The sequence below is a fragment of the Penaeus chinensis genome, chromosome 3, assembly GCF_019202785.1.
Source record: "Penaeus chinensis breed Huanghai No. 1 chromosome 3, ASM1920278v2, whole genome shotgun sequence".
In the NCBI taxonomy this organism is placed as follows: domain Eukaryota; kingdom Metazoa; phylum Arthropoda; class Malacostraca; order Decapoda; family Penaeidae; genus Penaeus; species Penaeus chinensis.
The window spans coordinates 13,048,776-13,065,898 of NC_061821.1; the positions used below are offsets into that span (position 1 = coordinate 13,048,776).

The following is a 17,123-nucleotide window of genomic DNA, read 5'->3' on the forward strand; positions in this document are numbered from 1 at the left end:
AGAGAGAGAGAGAGAGAGAGAAAGAAAGAAAGAAGAGAGAGAGAGAGAGAGAGAGAGAGAGAGAGAGAGAGAGAGAGAGAGAGAGAGAGAGAGAGAGAGAGAAAGAAAGAAGGAAAGTGAGAGAGAGAGAGAGAGAAAGAAAGAAGGAAAGTGAGAGAGAGAGAGAGAGAGAGAGAGAGAGAGAGAGAGAGAGAGAGAGAGAGAGAGAGAGAGAGAGAGAGAGAGAGAGAGCGTCAACAACCTGACCCAGACCCACACCACATGACGGCCGGGCGCCCGAACACAATTACTAACGATTTTATACTACGCCCTCGCAATCAACCTACCCCTCCCCCTCCCCCCATTCACTCTTTACACGAAGTGTACGATCCTTCGCAAGCAACATGTGCAACGCAGGCGGTTCATGCAGGAGAGCTCTGAATGACACGAAAGGATACGTTCAACTCTAGCCAGGTAAAACGTACCAAGGACATTCGCGCAAAGGGAGAGAGGAAAAAAAAGACGGGCGAGGGTTAAAAGGAGGCGAGAGAGGGTGGGAGGGGCAGGAGATGGGGGCAGGAGGAGGGAGCACGAGGAGGGGGACGGGGGAAGGGAGGGAGTAAGGGCAGGGGTAGGTGGAAGGAGGATGAGAGAAGTGATGTGGGAGAAAGGGCAACAGGAGGGAGAAGGGAGAAGAGGCGTATGAGGGAGAAGAGGAAGGGGAAGGAGAAGGAAGAAGGGAGATGGAAGAAGACGAATAGAAGGAAGCGGGGAGGGAGGACAGGAGGAGGCGGGGGGGGGGGGATAGCAGCAGTGTCCAGGCGAGGGGCATTTAAATCCTGGCGGCCTTCCATAACCGTCCTGGTCCCGCCAGAGGAGCTCGACGCCGACCGGGTCCAATTCCCACGTTTTCGAAGAACACGACCTTCGCTCTGCCGCTCCTCAGTCGTGCTCCGAGCGAAGGAACTGTGCCACGCGAAGAGCAAAATCCGAGAGAACCACAGGTCTAAAAGCACGGGACAGAACCCCCGAGAGCTACATGTCAACAAGCGAAAAAAGGGACATGGAGGTTCGGGGCGGCATTTAAATCGCGCGGGAGGTAACCGTCGCTCGCTGCCTCCCCCCGCCCCCCTCCCCGCCTCTCCTCCCCCGCCACACACGGACCGAGCAATCCTCCCTCCCTCCTTAACCTTCTCTTCCTTCAACTATCTTCTTCTCCTTCTCCTTCTCCTTCTCCTTCTCCTTCTCCTTCTCCTTCTCCTTCTCCTTCTCCTTCTTCTCCTTCTCCTTCTCCTTCTCCTTCTCCTTCTCCTTCTCCTTCTCCTTCTTCTCCTTCTCCTTCTCCTTCTCCTTCTCCTTCTCCTTCTCCTTCTCCTTCTCCTCCCCCTCCTTCTCCTTCTCCTCCTTCTCCTTTTTCTTCTTTTTCTTTTTCTTCTTCTCCCCCTCCTCCTCCCCCTCCCCTCCTCCTCCTTTTTCATTTTCTTTTCTTTTCTTTTTCTTCTTCATCTCCCTCATCATTTTCCTCATCATCTTCCTCATCATCTTCCTCATCATCTTCCTCTTCCTCATCTCCTCCTCCTCCTTCACCTTTAAACCCCCTTCTTCACTTACCCCTGCTCTCGTACACTCCCACCAGCTTGCCCTGACCCCCTCCAGCACCACAGCTCAAGGGCGCTAGTACACCCGCTCATTCAAGCTTCGACTCAGCCTTTAAATAGGCTGCGACTGATAACACGAAGACGATTATGATGCCAGCGATAACAGCAACAGCAAGTGGGGCTCCGAGACTGCAATGATCTTACATATCCCTAACACTACGAGGAAAAATTGTATACAATCCTCCCAGAACTGAACGAACGAAAAAAACAAAATCTAACAGGAAGCAGATAAAAGGGAAAAAAATCATAATTATCCGAAATCCGAAACTCGATAACGAATTGCCTTTTTTCCCCCTCGCATATTCCGAGAACAGACAATCTATACCCACGCCATGCAGGTCCAGACACATCGACGAGACGAAATGTTTTCGGGTTACGTAAAGGCCGAGACCGTGGCAGACTTTGTGCATGGCCGGACGACCTGCATCAAATTCACGCATGCCAATTCCGTCACGGGGATCCACCTACAGCACGCACGCGGGAGAACATGCAAGCAATTCTCCTGCTTTCTATTTGATTTGCCGTTCCTCGTTTCCTTCTTTCGCTCTTCTCCGAAACCTAGACCCTTTTATTTTGTCTTTATCATCTAAATATTTTCCTCCCCTTGTTTATTCATTCTCCGCTTTCCTTTCCATCCCCTTCCACTTCCCCTACTTTTTTTTTTTCCTCTCCTCTCCTTTTCCTCCAATCTCCTTTTATTACCTTTCCCCCTTTTACTACTCCTTTTCCTCCACCTCCTTCTTTCCATTCCTTGGCTCTTGGCTTCTGCCCCTCCTTCATTCCACGTCCGGCACAAAACACTCCCTTTCCTCCCCAGCCAACGACCGCCCAGAGCCCGACCCCGCTCCCATTTTCTAAAGTCTTCCCTTAAAAAAGAAAACGCTCAAAAGATTTTCCAGACTGACCGTTGAAGTCCCGTAGCGACGAAGGGGGGGGGGGGGGGTGGAATGAGGGGGTTAGGGGGGGAAGTGTTTGTCACGTAAGTCCCTCCCCATAATTCCCCCCGAGCGACCCCTGGGGGAAGAGGGAACAGCGAGGGGAGGGGCAAGGAGACAAGTGGGACTGATGAGTGATATATCTTGTGTGTACGAGTATTCAAATGCGAAGGCTAATATGAATACTGGAAACTAACCTTTGTTACCTTATTGTTTTTACATGTTATTGTATGACCTTCATCTCGCCCTGCCCCCCCCCCCCCCCATACTCTTTCATTTTATTCCAATTTTCCATAATCTCCCTCTCCCTCCCTCCCTCCCTCCCTCCCTCCCTCCCTCTCTCTCTCTCTCTCTCTCTTTCTCTCTCTCTCTTCCTTCCTTTTCTCTTTTCCTATGATCAACTCCCCAATCTCCCTCCCTCCCCAACAGCGCATTCACAAGCCACAAAACAAGAGTCTCCCACGGGCAGGGTAGCGACCCTTTGTTTACCTCTGCGGGCGTGATTTTACGGCCCGGTGGGGGCGTGAGGACATGCGTGGCGGACAATGGGCGGGCCGGAGACACTGGACTTGCGTTGCGTCGGCGCCCGCAAACCCGCATCCATTAGGACTCAACAACCCGCGACTGGCAGCCGAGAGGGCGGCTCTAACCGAGCTTATCAGTCCAGCCTTTTCGTTCTCTCTTTCTTTAAAGTGGTTCTACACCTACACACACACACACACACACACACACACACACACACACACACACACACACACACACACACACACACACATACATACGTGTGTACTGTTGCTGAAACTGCATCCGCTGCCCCAGCACCACTGCCATCCCAAGAGTATACGCTTCGCTCGAAGGAAAAATAAACCAGCCAGTCTCTTTAATACAGCAGAGTAACTATACCCACAATTGAATCAAAATAAAATACACATATTATACTAATATAACAAGAAAATACATACAATCTCAACGGCCGCCACATCCCCAACACAGCACGGACACCAGACCCAGAAAACACGGAGCCCAAGGACAAAACCGAAATTCACTCAAACGAACAAACAAACGAAAAATGCAGGAATTCGGGCACGAGGTTCCGGGTGGGGAAGCAGACCGGCCGCCTGGCTCGGGCATGCGTGAAGGGGCATCGGCGAAACCTCGGGGGCACCAAACCATGGGCATTACTTAGCTACCGTAGAGGATTTGGAGCGTGGACAGAACGAAACACGGTACAGGGCCTCAAACTCGTACATGCGTGTGTGTTATTATCTTTGTTGTTGTGATTGTCCACGATTTTTTCCATGTTGTTCCTCTTCTTTTTCTTTGTTGTTGCTGTTGTTATCGTCGTTATGCTATTTTCTTTTTTATGTTATTCCCTCTAGCGTATACTTATCTAAGCCTGACTCAAAATACGAATGAAACTTGCAACCAAACCTACGTAAACAACCACAGAAAAAAAATGATACGCACATCTCGCTCTGGCAATTCTCAAGCACCCGCACTCAAGCACCGAAGCGGATCCCACGAAATACCCACAAAATACCCACCCGGCTCTTTGTTGAGTGCGGCCATACCAAGAGTACCAGCAGGTCTTTGGAGATGAAGACACAATCCCAAGTAATCCTACCCAGGTATAAGGAGGAGGAAGAGGGGGAAGAGGAGGAAGAAGAGGAGGAAGAAGAGGAGGAGGAGGAGGAGGAGGAGGAGGAGGAGAAGGAGGAGGAGGAGGAGGAGGAGGAGGAGGAAGAGAAAGGAGGAGGAAGAGAAAGGAGGAGAAGGGGGAGAGAGGTGGAGGAGGGAGAGAGAGATGGAGGAGAAGGAGAAAGGAGGAGGAGGAAGAAACGGGGGAGGAGAAGGAGGAGGAGGAGAAGGAGGAGGAGGAGGAGGAGAGGAGGAGGAGGAGAAGGAGAAGGAGGAGGAGGAGGAGGAGAAGGAGGAGGAGGAGGAGGAGGAGGAGGAGAGGAGGAGGAGAGGAGAAGGAGGAGAGGAGAAGGAGAAGGAGAAGGAGAAGGAGAGGAGAAGGAGAGGAGAGGAGGAGGAGGAGGAGGAGGAGGAGGAGGAGGAGGAGGAGGAGGAGGAGGAGGAGGCGAGGGAAGGAACCCTATGCTAATCGCGTCTCTGGGTCTTTAAGGCCTATGTGGAATCCCATACAGGGGAAGTGAAGGGTGGACGGAAAAAGAAAGGAAGGGGGGGAGGGAGAGAGAGGGAGAGAGGGAGAGAGGAAGAGGGAGAGGAAGAGGGAGAGGGAGAGGGAGAGGGAGAGGAAGAGGGAGAGAGAGAGAGAGAGAGAGAGAGAGAGAGAGAGAGAGAGAGAGAGAGAGAGAGAGAGAGAGAGAGAGAGATAGAGATAGAGATAGAGATAGAGATAGAGATAGAGATAGAGATAGAGATAGAGAGAGAGATAGAGATAGAGATAGAGATAGAGAGAAAGAGAGAGAGGTGGGGATCAGAAAAAAAGACCTCTTACGCCCTCTTCCAAAATATGAGCACCTTCCCCAGCTGGTCCCAAGCCACGTGTTACAACAGGCCTTCCTTCGGGTATCCTAATAACCGTTCCACCGCCCTACTACCCCCTTCCCCCTCCCCCCTTCACCCCACAACCCTTATTGTGCAACCATTCTTCGGAAAACTATTTAAGATGTAAGCGTTAAGCTACCTGGCCATGTAGCACTTTTCTGGGACGGGAGGCGTGGCAGGGGGAGAGGATGAGAGAGGGAAAAGGAGGGAGAGGAAAAGGAGGAGGAAACGGAACGATTGGATGAGAGAGAAGGATGGGAGACAGATGGGGGAAAGGTGAGAGATATGGGAAGATAATCTGTGAAAGGAGAGAGGGGTGAAATGTGAGGGAGGAAAGGGGAAGGAGGAATGGAACTATGTCGATAGAAATTTTGGAAGAAATTGGATGCTTAAAACAGAAAAGAAAGAGAGGAAATGCAACGGCTTTCAACAACTAGAAAACGACACAAAATAAGAAAAAAATAACTCTCTCCCTTTTTCCCCGCATCGCTGCCCCTTCTCCTTCGAAAAAAAGGAAAAAGGGTGAAAATGTACCATAACCGAATCTCCAAATAAACCGACTCGCACATCGACCAATCACAGTAACCCACCTGTAAATACCTATGAGCGGGAGGGACAGGGAGAGGGGGGGGGGGGTAGGGAATTAGCAAGCACATACGCCACTCTCTTTACGCAAAAAGAAAACAAATGGAGCGGCATGCAACTCAACGAATGCAGTGCAGCGGCCGTTCATGCAATGACTTCAGGACTGATAATTGTGGGAAAGTATTCTTGTAAGCTGTGTGGAGGCGAGGAGGCCGTGTGCTTGTGTCTGCGGGTGCGTTCGTGTTTGTGAGTGTGTGCGTGTCTGCATATGTTTATCTATGGGTGTGTACGTGTGTCTGGGAGTATGTTCGTACATGTGCGTCTGTGTCCAGGTACTGCACAGTATGCGTGAGCTCATTCATATAATCGTGTGCGCGCCCAGTGTACGAACCCACACGCACTCCGGTCGAGCCGTACAGCGAGGGCAAGGGACGCCCGTGGTCCACAATGTGGTCATTCCTGCATAGTGATGAGTTGACCTCCTCCCTCCCTCCTGTACCCCTGCCCCCGGACCCTCCACCCCTGCCCGAGGAGGGTTCCTTGAAGTACCCGCCTTCCAGGACTCAAGGTCGCCCCAGTAGTTGAGGCTGGGACACGGTGGGGGAGGGAAAGGAGAGAAAGGGGAGAGGAGGGCAAGGCATGAGAGATAAAGGGAAGGAGGAAGTGGGGAGGAATAGAGAGAGGTAGAGGAGAGAGATAGGGAGGAGAAAGTTAGAGAGGGAGGGAGAGGGAGAGATAGAGGGAGAGGGAGAGGAAGAGGGGAAGAGAGAGGGAGATAGAGGGAGAGAGGGGGGAGGGGGGAAGAGAGAGAGAGAGGGAGAGAGGGGGGAAGAGAGAGAGAGAGGGAGAGAGGGGGAAGAGAGAGAGAGAGAGAGAGAGAGAGAGAGAGAGAGAGAGAGAGAGAGAGAGAGAGAGAGAGAGAGAGAGAGAGAGAGAGAGAAGAATAGGAAGAAACGCAGAAAAAAAACGTAACAGGATAGGAAGATAAAGACAGAGATACAGGAAAACGAAAACAGAAAAGAAGCTTACAGGAAAAGGACGCACAAAAAAAAAATACAACTCGACCAGACAAAGCGAGCGGCGAAGGGCGGATACGCGTCCGCAGAGAGCACACACAAACGACACATTAGCCCGGCTTCGTGGTCGTGTTTCGCCATAATCAAGGAGCTCGCGTTACGCCGGTGCTACTGCGCATGTGATCTGCGCATACGAGGCTCAATGAACGAGGAACTAAGTTAACGAACAAACAATATGAAAACTTACGCGGCCCTAAACGTAAATGAACTTCAATACCAGGTTGAGACGGATCTCTGAACGCGGGTAGATGAAAAAAAAAAAAAAAATATATATATATATATAAACAAACAAACAAAAAAGAAAAGCAACCAAGGAGATAAAACTAAAACCAACCATTACGCTTTCGAACATCTTGATTAAAAAGAAGGAACCACATTTTTTCACCAGCAAATTAGGCCTAAAGATGAGGCAGCCGGACACAGCCACGAACGACACAAGTCCATAAAAGGGCATCATTACCGAAAGCACATCACGCCAAGGACACGGAGAAACACACGCGCGCACACGGACACGTACGCATATGCGTGCACACACACACACACACACACACACACACACACACACACACACACACACACACACACACACACACACACACACACACACTCACACTCACACTCACACCACACGCACATACACACACACACACATACACACATACAGACGAACACAAACAAGATAACATAACAGAACACAACAGGAAATAGGAAAAAAAAAACTAAAGCAAATCAGCAAAACAGAATCACGAATCAAGGTAAGGATGATCATGGATAAGAATCAAGAGCGCCGCCCCGGATGCCATGCGCTTGCGTCGGATCCTCGCAGCTTCCGCCCTCGGACCGGAAGTGCATGAGAGCAGCGGCCAAAAAACCCTACCGCTAATGATAAAGGTGATGCGGACGAAGATTTGGGGACAGTACACAACGATGCCCGTGATGGCGGAATCGGAGGTGATGGCGGTGATGATGATGATGGTGGTGGTGGTGGTGGTGGTGGTGGTGGTGGTGGTGGTGGTGGTGGTGGTGGTGGTGGTGGTGGTTGTGATGATGATGATGATGATGATGATGATGATGATGATGATGATGATGATGATGATGATGATGATGATGATGATGATGATGATGATGATGATGATGGTGTTGGTGATGATGATGATAGGGGAAGGGGGAAGAAGGGGGAGATATAAGAGGAAGAGGAGGAAGAGAAGGTGAGGAGGGGGATGAAAAGGTGGAGGAAGAGGAAGAGAAGGCGCAGGAGGAGGAAGAGAAGAAGGAGGAGAAAAAGAAGAAGGAGGAGGAAGAAAAGGAGGAGGAAGAAAAGAAGGAGGAAGAGAAGAAGAAGAAGAAGAAGGAGGAGGAAGAGAAGAAGGAGGAGGAAGAGAAGAAGAAGGAGGAGGAAGAGAAGAAGAAGGAGGAGGAAGAGAAGAAGAAGAAGGAGGAAGAGAAGAAGAAGAAGGAGGAGGAGGAGGAGGAGGAAGACATCGACGATGACCACGACAACGACGACGACAGAGAGACGATAATTCAAAAAAAAATCATCACCATTCCCAATATACAAAAACATGCTTCTAACAACGTATCGACATCAACAATAACAAAGACATCATCAATAACAAACGACACACATTTCCCGTTGGAGCTCGAGTGCAAAAGGCGATTAAAACTTCGCATAAATTTATCAAATCGTCTCCACTTCTCAAGATTCGACATTCCAACGTCGACATTCATACCACTGGGCGAAAAAAACGAAAGAACATGATATTTGAATATCTTTATTTCAAATATCTATTTTATAATAACGGAATAAAAATACACGAATGAATACAGACAAATAAGTAAATAACGAAGTAAATCCGTAAATAAATTAATGACAATTCTTGCTTTGACTTCCTAGACATATTTTTCCTACGTTATCAAATTACCTATGAGAAAAGGAGAAGGGGGAAGAAAGGAGGTAGAGAGGAGAGAGGAGAGAGGAGAGAAGAGAGGAGAAGAGAAGAGAGAGAAGAGAGAGAAGAGAGAGAAGTGAGAGAAGAGAGAAGAGAGAGAAGAGAGAGAAGAGAGAGAAGAGAGAGAAGAGAGAGAAGAGAGAGAAGAGAGAGAAGAGAGAAGAGAGAAGAGAGAGAAGAGAGAAAAGAGAAGAGAGGACAGGAGAGGAAAGAGAGAAGGGAGAAGAGAAACGAGAAAAGAGAAGAAAAAAAGATGAGAATAAAGAGATGAGAAAAGAGAAAAGAAAAGAGAAAGAGAAAAGAGAAAATAAGAAAGAAAAAGCGAGAACAAGAAGAGAGAGAATTATAGAAGTGAAGACAGGAAACCTATTATCCGCCATCAATCAAACGAGGCCCAAATCCTGTGCCCTTTTTAATTACCTTCAACACTCGGACAATCAATCTGCCTGAACGGATGGAAAAAAAGGGTGAAGTAATGAAATATCTACGACCTCCAGACAAGATGCTAATCCGGATAAGGGAGAAATAGATAATCGGTTAATCACACACACAATGGGCACGGCGCTAGCGTAAACACCTCTGACGTCACAATCCCTCATGGTAAGTAATGAATGGCTACCGTTAGACACAGCCTATCGCCCTGCCTATCTCAACTTGGACTAGGCCTATGCTGGACACCCGTGGCCAAATGAAGTCGTTTACTACACATCGAATTCAATAGGCCTTTTCTCTTCCTCTCTGTCTCACTCTATTTGTCTCTGTCTCTCACTCTCTCTACACACACACACACACACACAAACACACACACACACACACACACACACACACACACACACACACACACACACACACACACACACACACACACACACACACACACACACACACTTTTTCATCAATACGCAAGTTTCTAGCGATATGACAAAAGATTAGGAAAAATAAGAAAAAAATTAAACGGTGAGCGATCTATAACACTCAAGACAAGTATGTGAGAGAGCGTATAACAGGTACTTGTACTGATTAAAACTCTGGTATCAAAGAGGCAGACGTGACCTGGAAGGGAAGAACAGCAGGTGTGACCTCAGGGCGTGACCTCGAGCAGGAAATGCCAGGTCAGTGGTCGCGCCTCCTGAACCGCCTTTCAAGATGCCCATAGGCCTAGTTCGACTTTTTTGTTAGGTACCAGATTTTTTTCTTCTTCAACAGGTAATATATACAATTCACTTCCTTACGAATATGGTCCTTTTAAACATAGCCTGCAATAGTTCTGGGGTTTATCCTTGCCGACGTCTCTTAGCTAGTGACAGTTGCTCTCAACTGCACCTGTTCAGGAAGAGGCGGCAGGGGAGAGGAGGGAAGGAGAGAGGGGAAGAAGGGAAGGGGAGAGAGAGAGGGGGATGGGTGCCACGCTGGCACAAGCACGCAGGCACACATCCAATCACACACAACCCCCCTCTCTCCACTAACATCTCCCCCCCCCCCCCCCCATCCCACCTGCTAATCTTCGCCCTCGTGCTTTCATTCACGGATCTTCACCGTTGCTTCCTTCTCTCTACGCTCCGTCCCTCCTCTTTTTATCCTAAATCTTACAGTTCCGTTTTCCTCACTGCTCTCTCTCTCTCTCTCTCTCTCTCTCTCTCTCTCTCTCTCTCTCTCTCTCTCTCTCTCTCTCTCTCTCTCTCTCTCTCTCTCTGTGAGTGTAACTTGAAGCTTAAACATCAAGAGTAAACAAACAAAATAAACTGCAGTACGACCTACACCTTGCAACGTGAGGCTCATGCAAGCACAGAAGATCAGGAACAGCAAAGGCAAAAACAACAAAAGCAGAGACGCAAGGGCAAAGACAACAATGACAACAACAGTGACAACAGCAGCGGCAAAGACGACAGTAATGACAAAGACAGCAATGACAACTATAAAGGATAAGAAAAAGCAAGGGCAAATACAGCAGCACTGACAACAGCAAACGCCCCAGTAGCAGCGGCAAAGACAAGTGACAACAACAAAACTAAGACAAGGACAGTAGCAGTGACAACAGCAGCGGCAAAGACGACAGTGACAACCGTGACAGCAGCAACGGCCCCAACAGCAGCAGCAGCGCCTCCTCCTCGTCCTTCCCCGGCAGGAAATGCCGCGGAGGCCGAGCGCGAGCGAGTGTCTGGTCGATCGCAAGGTGCTCGGGATGACTAACCTTTTTAACGAGTTCCTTCGACACGTGTGGTGTGCATATGCATTCCTTTCGCTCGATTTGCTTTTGACTGAATGAGTTCTTTACGGAAATTCGGTCGGATTTATTCTTCTGCGTTTACTCTCTCTTTTTCTTTCTCTCTCATTCTCTGTTGGCCATCTCGTTCTCTATCCCTCTTACTCCGTCATTTGTGAGGACTTGTGTAAAAAAAAAAAAAAAAAAAAAAGGTCCGGCCTTGGCTCAGGAATGCTTGGAATTTCGACGTATTCTTCTCTCTTCCTTCAACGAGTTCCCTGTCGAGGCAAATTCAACAGCGATGAAAAACCAACAATTATAGAAACTGTGAAATAGACTACGCTCTCGACCTTCACGCCCCCCCCCCCCCCCCACCCTTTCCCTCACCATCCAAGAAATCACAACCTACATACAACCTCTTTGAACTTGCCTCCCAATCCTAAAAAATATAAACAAATAAACAAATAAACCACTATAATAAACAAAAACATTACTAAGTCGTGGCTTCCAAGTTCCCACCGATAACGACTTCTGTCAACTACTTCCAACACGAGGACGACCTTCCAAGGCGAAGGACGGCCGAGGCGATTCGCGGGGGTCGAGGAGGAGGAGGAGGAGGAGGAGGGACTTCGGAGTCTAAAAGCATCCTCTAGTGATTAAGAGATGTGACTGATCAACTATTAAAACAAAACAGTAATTAAACCCATGAAAGAAGGAAGAAACGTGATAAAACATCAATTAAAAACAAATATAAAAAAAACGTCCACTAAAACTGCCACACCTCCGTCAGTAAAAAAAATTAAATCATCAAGAAACTAGTCCCATAAAAAAATATCCAGAAAAGCCTATTCCTTAAGACGACACTTACACAATAAGCCTAAACAGCAGTGACTCTTAACTTCAGTAATTTCCAAGGGAGCGCGAGCCTCAGGGAAAAAAACAGGAATTTCTCTAATCATATCTATGCTCTTAACGAGAGCTTGATCACTTAATGAGAAATTTTAATAATAATGTGACTTATTCATACTCAATAAAAAAGACTAAGAAATAAATATATACTTTTCTTACTCTGGGTTGGAATTTTATTCACAGATGAAAGGGGGGCGTGGTCTGTGGAGGGAAAGACAAATACCTAAAGGGGGCGTGGTAGAAAATGCAGCATCACCTACAATCACCCCCATCAGAATCAACCCCCAAGACGCAGTCGCAAGCAGGTGCAAGCGCTTTCCTTAAGGCACGGTCGCTACGAGGAAGGCAAACACGCAAACACGAGGCAGTCGGGAGGCACTCGTCTCCCTCACGCGCAGACACGTCGCGCACGTGCATGCAAGGGTCATTCATTGTGCTGGTTACTCTGTGCGGATTTCCTTGTTTCGTCCGCCTTACTTCTCTCTCTCTCTCTCTCTCTCTCTCTCTCTCTCTCTCTCTCTCTCTCTCTCTCTCTCTCTCTCTCTCTCTCTCTCTCTCTCTCTCTCTCTCCTTCTCTCTCTCTCTCTCTCTCTCTTCCCTTCACATCTCTTCCACTATCTGACTCCCTCTCTTTCCTCTTCTTCCTTCAGTGCTCACTCTCACTCCCTCTCTCTTTGCTCTCTCTCCCCCTATTACCCCCCCCCCCAACTCATATACACACAGAAACAAATATTCGCTTAGAACGAACACTGCCACACCTTAGGCACACACACCTATGTTTATACTCACACTCCAGGCAAAATAACTCTTGGCTTTAGTGCAGATAAAACAGGTATTGTGTTATCATTCAATACATCAAGCATGTATTCAGTATTCAGATTTAACTATTGCTGTTCTCCCGTTTCTTCTTTGGATTTTTTTCTATGTGTAAATATCCCATATATCTGCATGAAATCCCCCCCCCCCCCTCCCATTCAGTCTGTCTGTGTGTTTCTGTCTGTCTGTTTGCCTGCCAAGGCTATGTATATGTGTTTTTTTGATAATACATGCATACATATACAAAAATAAATGTTTTTATACCTTGGCAAGCGCGCAAATACCGATGGAAGATGAAGCACCACGCAATCCCCCCTTACTCTCTCCCTCCCCCCCCCCCCCCTCGGGATCGCCCACCTCAAGGCGAGTCGACTTCCCTCTCCTCCACCCACCCCCACCCCCGTCTACCCACACGCCCCCACGCCCACCTCTCCCTTACCCCTCACACTTCCGGTCTTTGTGTGAAGTATCTAAGCTCGCTGCTTTTTATCCATTAACGGAGGCAGTTATATCGTCAGCTGAGAGTTTCTCCGGCAGTTGCGAGACATTCCGTTTTTCTTTCCGAGGTTCGGGATGCACTTAGCGAAGGATGAAAGCTTCTTGGAGAGTCCGGATTTTTTTGCTTGGCATAGCATTATACATACATACATGCAGATATGCGTTTACCTGTTTGTCTGTCTGTCTATCCACCTATCTAGCTATGCCCAACTCGAAAACAGAGAGGCAGATAGATGCAGATAGATAGGTAAGTAGACACTGATAGGCAGATAAATATGATAGACCAATAGATATACCGATAGACAGACAGATACAGTAGAATTCATCTCAAAATCACTCTACACGTTCCTGGTACCCTAACCCACATAAAAGACTGCAAAAAAAAAAACGACTGCCATTCGAATAACAGAAAGGCCGATCAAAAAAATATATATAACCATATCCTATCCTGAACTCGACAAAATCTGCGGGTTACCACCGAGTTGTCATGGCAACCCTACGCCCGTCCCAGCACTGTAGGGCTTCGCTTCGACACGATAAGTACATCCGACTCCATGTTCGGCACAACAAATACGCTGAAAGGCATTAACAGCAAGAACATAAAACAAAGACACGGCGTATCCCGTTGTATAAAAATATCACGACTAACCTTGCATTTCGTATGTGCAGACCGCGATTTATATAATGCAATGTGCAACACGAGCCCAGGATAACAGGACTGCAGGTCTCATTCATATCACAAAGACAGCTCGGAAGAAAAACACGGGAAAGAAAGAAAATAAAAGCATACAAAAACGATCTTATACTTACTTACCTTCTTTGTTTATTTCGATACGTATACAAAATATTTTCATATATCCAAACTTATATTTATTCCTTTATATCTATCTCTTTATCTATCTATCTTTCCATATATCCAAACTTATATTTTATTTATCTATTCATATCTACCTATCGATCTTTTCATATATCCAAACTTATACTTCATTTTATCTATCAATCTATCTCTCTACGTCCAACAACCACCCATACTTATCAATGGTAACATCGCCGACCCGTCCGACTGAGCACTACCCCCCCCCCCCCCCTTAGCCATCGTCATCAATAACAACGATCAATATACGTGTAGCCAAGTAAGCCTGCCCAGGAGCACTGAGCGGCGCCAAGTTATCCTTAGGGTACGAGAGAACCGGCAGAGGACCTTTTGTCACCTGAGGTCCCAAGAAGACAATGGTATCAGAAAAGAGCATTATTGACTGGTATGTTTCTCTCGTAGCTTTCTTTATCATTCTCTCTCTGTTTTTTTTTTTATCTCGTTCTTATCCAATCATCCATTCATTCTCATTCTCAGTCAGTCTCTCTCTCTCTCTCTCTCTCTCTCTCTCTCTCTCTCTCTCTCTCTCTCTCTCTCTCTCTCTCTCTCTCTCTCTCTCTCTCTCTCTCTCTCCCTCCCTCCCTCCCTCTCTCTCTCTCTCTCAGTTAATAACCTTCTTAGGGTGGTGTCTGGCCTGGATGTGGGGAGAGATAACTTATCTTTACATAGATCAATGGACTCCTCCGCCCACGCTTATGGAAACTGTACACACAAACACATTTACAGTAATTGTAGAGGACAAAGAGAGAGAGGGAGTCAGAAGGGAGGTAAGGCGAGAGCAAAGGAGATACTGATGGTGTGAGTTGTGTGTGTGTGTGTGTGTGTGTGTGTGTGTGTGTGTGTGTGTGTGTGTGTGTGTGTGTGTGTGTGTGTGTGTGTGTGTGTGTGTGTGAGAGAGAGAGAGAGAAGAGAGAGAAGAGAGAGAAGAGAGAGAAGAGAGAGAGAGAGAGAGAGAGAGAGAGAGAGAGAGAGAGAGAGAGAAGAGAGAGAGAGAGAGAGAGAGAGAGAGAGAGAGAGAGAGAGAGAGAGAGAGAGAGAGAGAGAGAGAGAGAGAGAGAGAGAGAGAGAGAGAGAGAGAGAGAGAGAGAGAGAGAGAGAGAGAGAGAGAGAGAGAGAGAGAGAGAGAGAGAGAGTGTGTGTGTGTGTGTGTGTGTGTGTCTGAGTGTGAGTGTGAGTGTGAGTGTGAGTGTGAGTGTGTGTGTGTGTGTGTGTGTGTGTGTGTGTGTGTGTGTGTGTGTGTGTGTGTGTGTGTGTGAGTGTGTGTGAGTGTGTGTGAGTGTGAATGTGAGTGTGTGTGTGAGAGAGAGAGAGAGAGAGAGAGAGAGAGAGAGAGAGAGAGAGAGAGAGAGAGAGAGAGAGAGAGAGAGAGAGAGAGAGAGAGAGAGAGAGAGAGAGAGAGAGAGAGAGAGAGAGAGAGAGAGAGAGAGAGAGAGAGAGAGAGAGAGAGAGAGAGAGAAAAGAGGAAGAGAGAAAAGAGGAAGAGAGAAAAGAAGAGAGAGAGAGAGAGAGAGAGAGAGAGAGAGAGAGAGAAGAGAGAGAGAGAGAGAGAGAGAGAGAGAGAGAGAGAGAGAGAGAGAATGAGAAGAGAGAGAATGAGAAGAGAGAGAATGAGAAGAGAGAGAAAGAGAGAGAAAGAGAGAGAATGATAAGAGAGAAAAAGAGAGAGAAAGAGAAGAGAGAGAATGAGAGAGAATGAGAAGAGAGAGAAAGAGATAGAAAGAGATAGAATGAGAAGAGAGAGAAAGAGAGAGAATGAGAAGAGAGAGAAAAAGAGAGAGAAAAAGAGAGAGAGAGAGAGAGAGAGAGAGAGAGAGAGAGAGAGAGAGAGAGAGAGGAGAGAGAGAGAGAGAGAGAGGATGAGACGAGAGAGAGAGAGGAGAGAGAGAGAGAGAGAGAGAGAGAGAGAGAGAGAGAGAGAGAGAGAGAGAGAGAGAGAGAGAGAGAGAGAGAGAGAGAGAGAGAGAGAGAGAGAGAGAGAGATAGAGATAGAGATAGAGATAGAGATAGAGATAGAGATAGAGATAGAGATAGAGATAGAGAGACTAAATTTAATTGTAAGACATTCCAATCATTTCCTAACTTTAACCGTTTCTTTTCCGATCCCAAGCCTACTAGCGATTAAGTGTGACCAGGTGATCTGTACCGCCATAGGCCTATACAATCGCACTGTAATTAGGCTCAGTAGTAGTACGCAAGTCGTTGGCATTTCCTGTAATGTACGATACCGTAAACTTTAATCCCAATGAGTTTCAGTTCACGCTGTATTTGTGGCATTTGATGATGTCTATTGGCCATTCCTTCAATATTATTATGACAAGCTCTGTATAAACCCTTCTATCTTTGAAAACAAAGCTATCATGTAATCGTTCAAAGGCACTTGCATTAATAACACACACATCGGCTAACTATATTGGTAATGAATTCTTCCAATTCATTTAACCGTGGGATTTAAATTTGCACACTTTTTTTTGCGGACCCGTCAAGGAATCCAGGCACGTGAGTATATTATCCTACGTTCTTTCTGCACAAACGTCATCTTTCCTTATGAGGTCATATTGCTTTCACATGTAAACAAGTAAACTCCCATCGACAAACGAGAAAAAGAGAGGGAGAGGAAATAGGGAATCAAATTTAACCTCCCAAGATCCTTCATCCTACTCAAGAATCCTACAGGTGAAAGAACGTGCATGCTTTTCCTTCGCCTCTTTCGCTCAAATATCCTTTCTGGTACTTACTATTTGGAGTATGCACACTGTCAGGAGGAAACACCTGGCCGAATGCTGTCCACAACCCATCCTGAAGTCGTAATCCGTTGTGAAATAAAAAAAAATCCACGCTCTTTTTTTCGCTCACTCCATCCGACACAACGCACACACAACCACTCTCACTGACGGTCACTCATCGACTGCCGCGTGACAGTCAGAGCGGCTGTGTTTACTCCTCAGGTAAAGTAGTTCCCAAAGGTGATCAACTTCCAGGGATAGCAAAGTTTCTCGTCTTTTTATCTTTATTGTATATATTGCATATTTACAATAAGATAGTAAATATTTTCATGGACGTACTAGGACGATAGGATTTATATTTATAAGGCGAATCATGTAAAATGTGAGTTTACAAACACTGGGTA

The 17,123-nt window shown here is 47.1% G+C and overlaps 1 protein-coding gene across 1 annotated transcript in view; it reads right to left on the reverse strand.

Annotated features, from left to right (window-relative positions):
- LOC125038337 (sodium/potassium-transporting ATPase subunit beta-1-interacting protein-like) overlaps positions 1 to 16,896 on the reverse strand; it is a 108,747-nt gene extending 91,851 nt beyond the window's left edge. Inside the window, exon 1 of the mRNA XM_047631808.1 lies at positions 16,732 to 16,896. Within this exon, the coding sequence (XP_047487764.1) occupies positions 16,732 to 16,791 (60 nt within the window). The 5' untranslated portion in view covers positions 16,792 to 16,896. The remainder of the gene's footprint in view (positions 1 to 16,731) is intronic.
- Between the last annotated feature and the right edge of the window lie 227 nt (positions 16,897 to 17,123).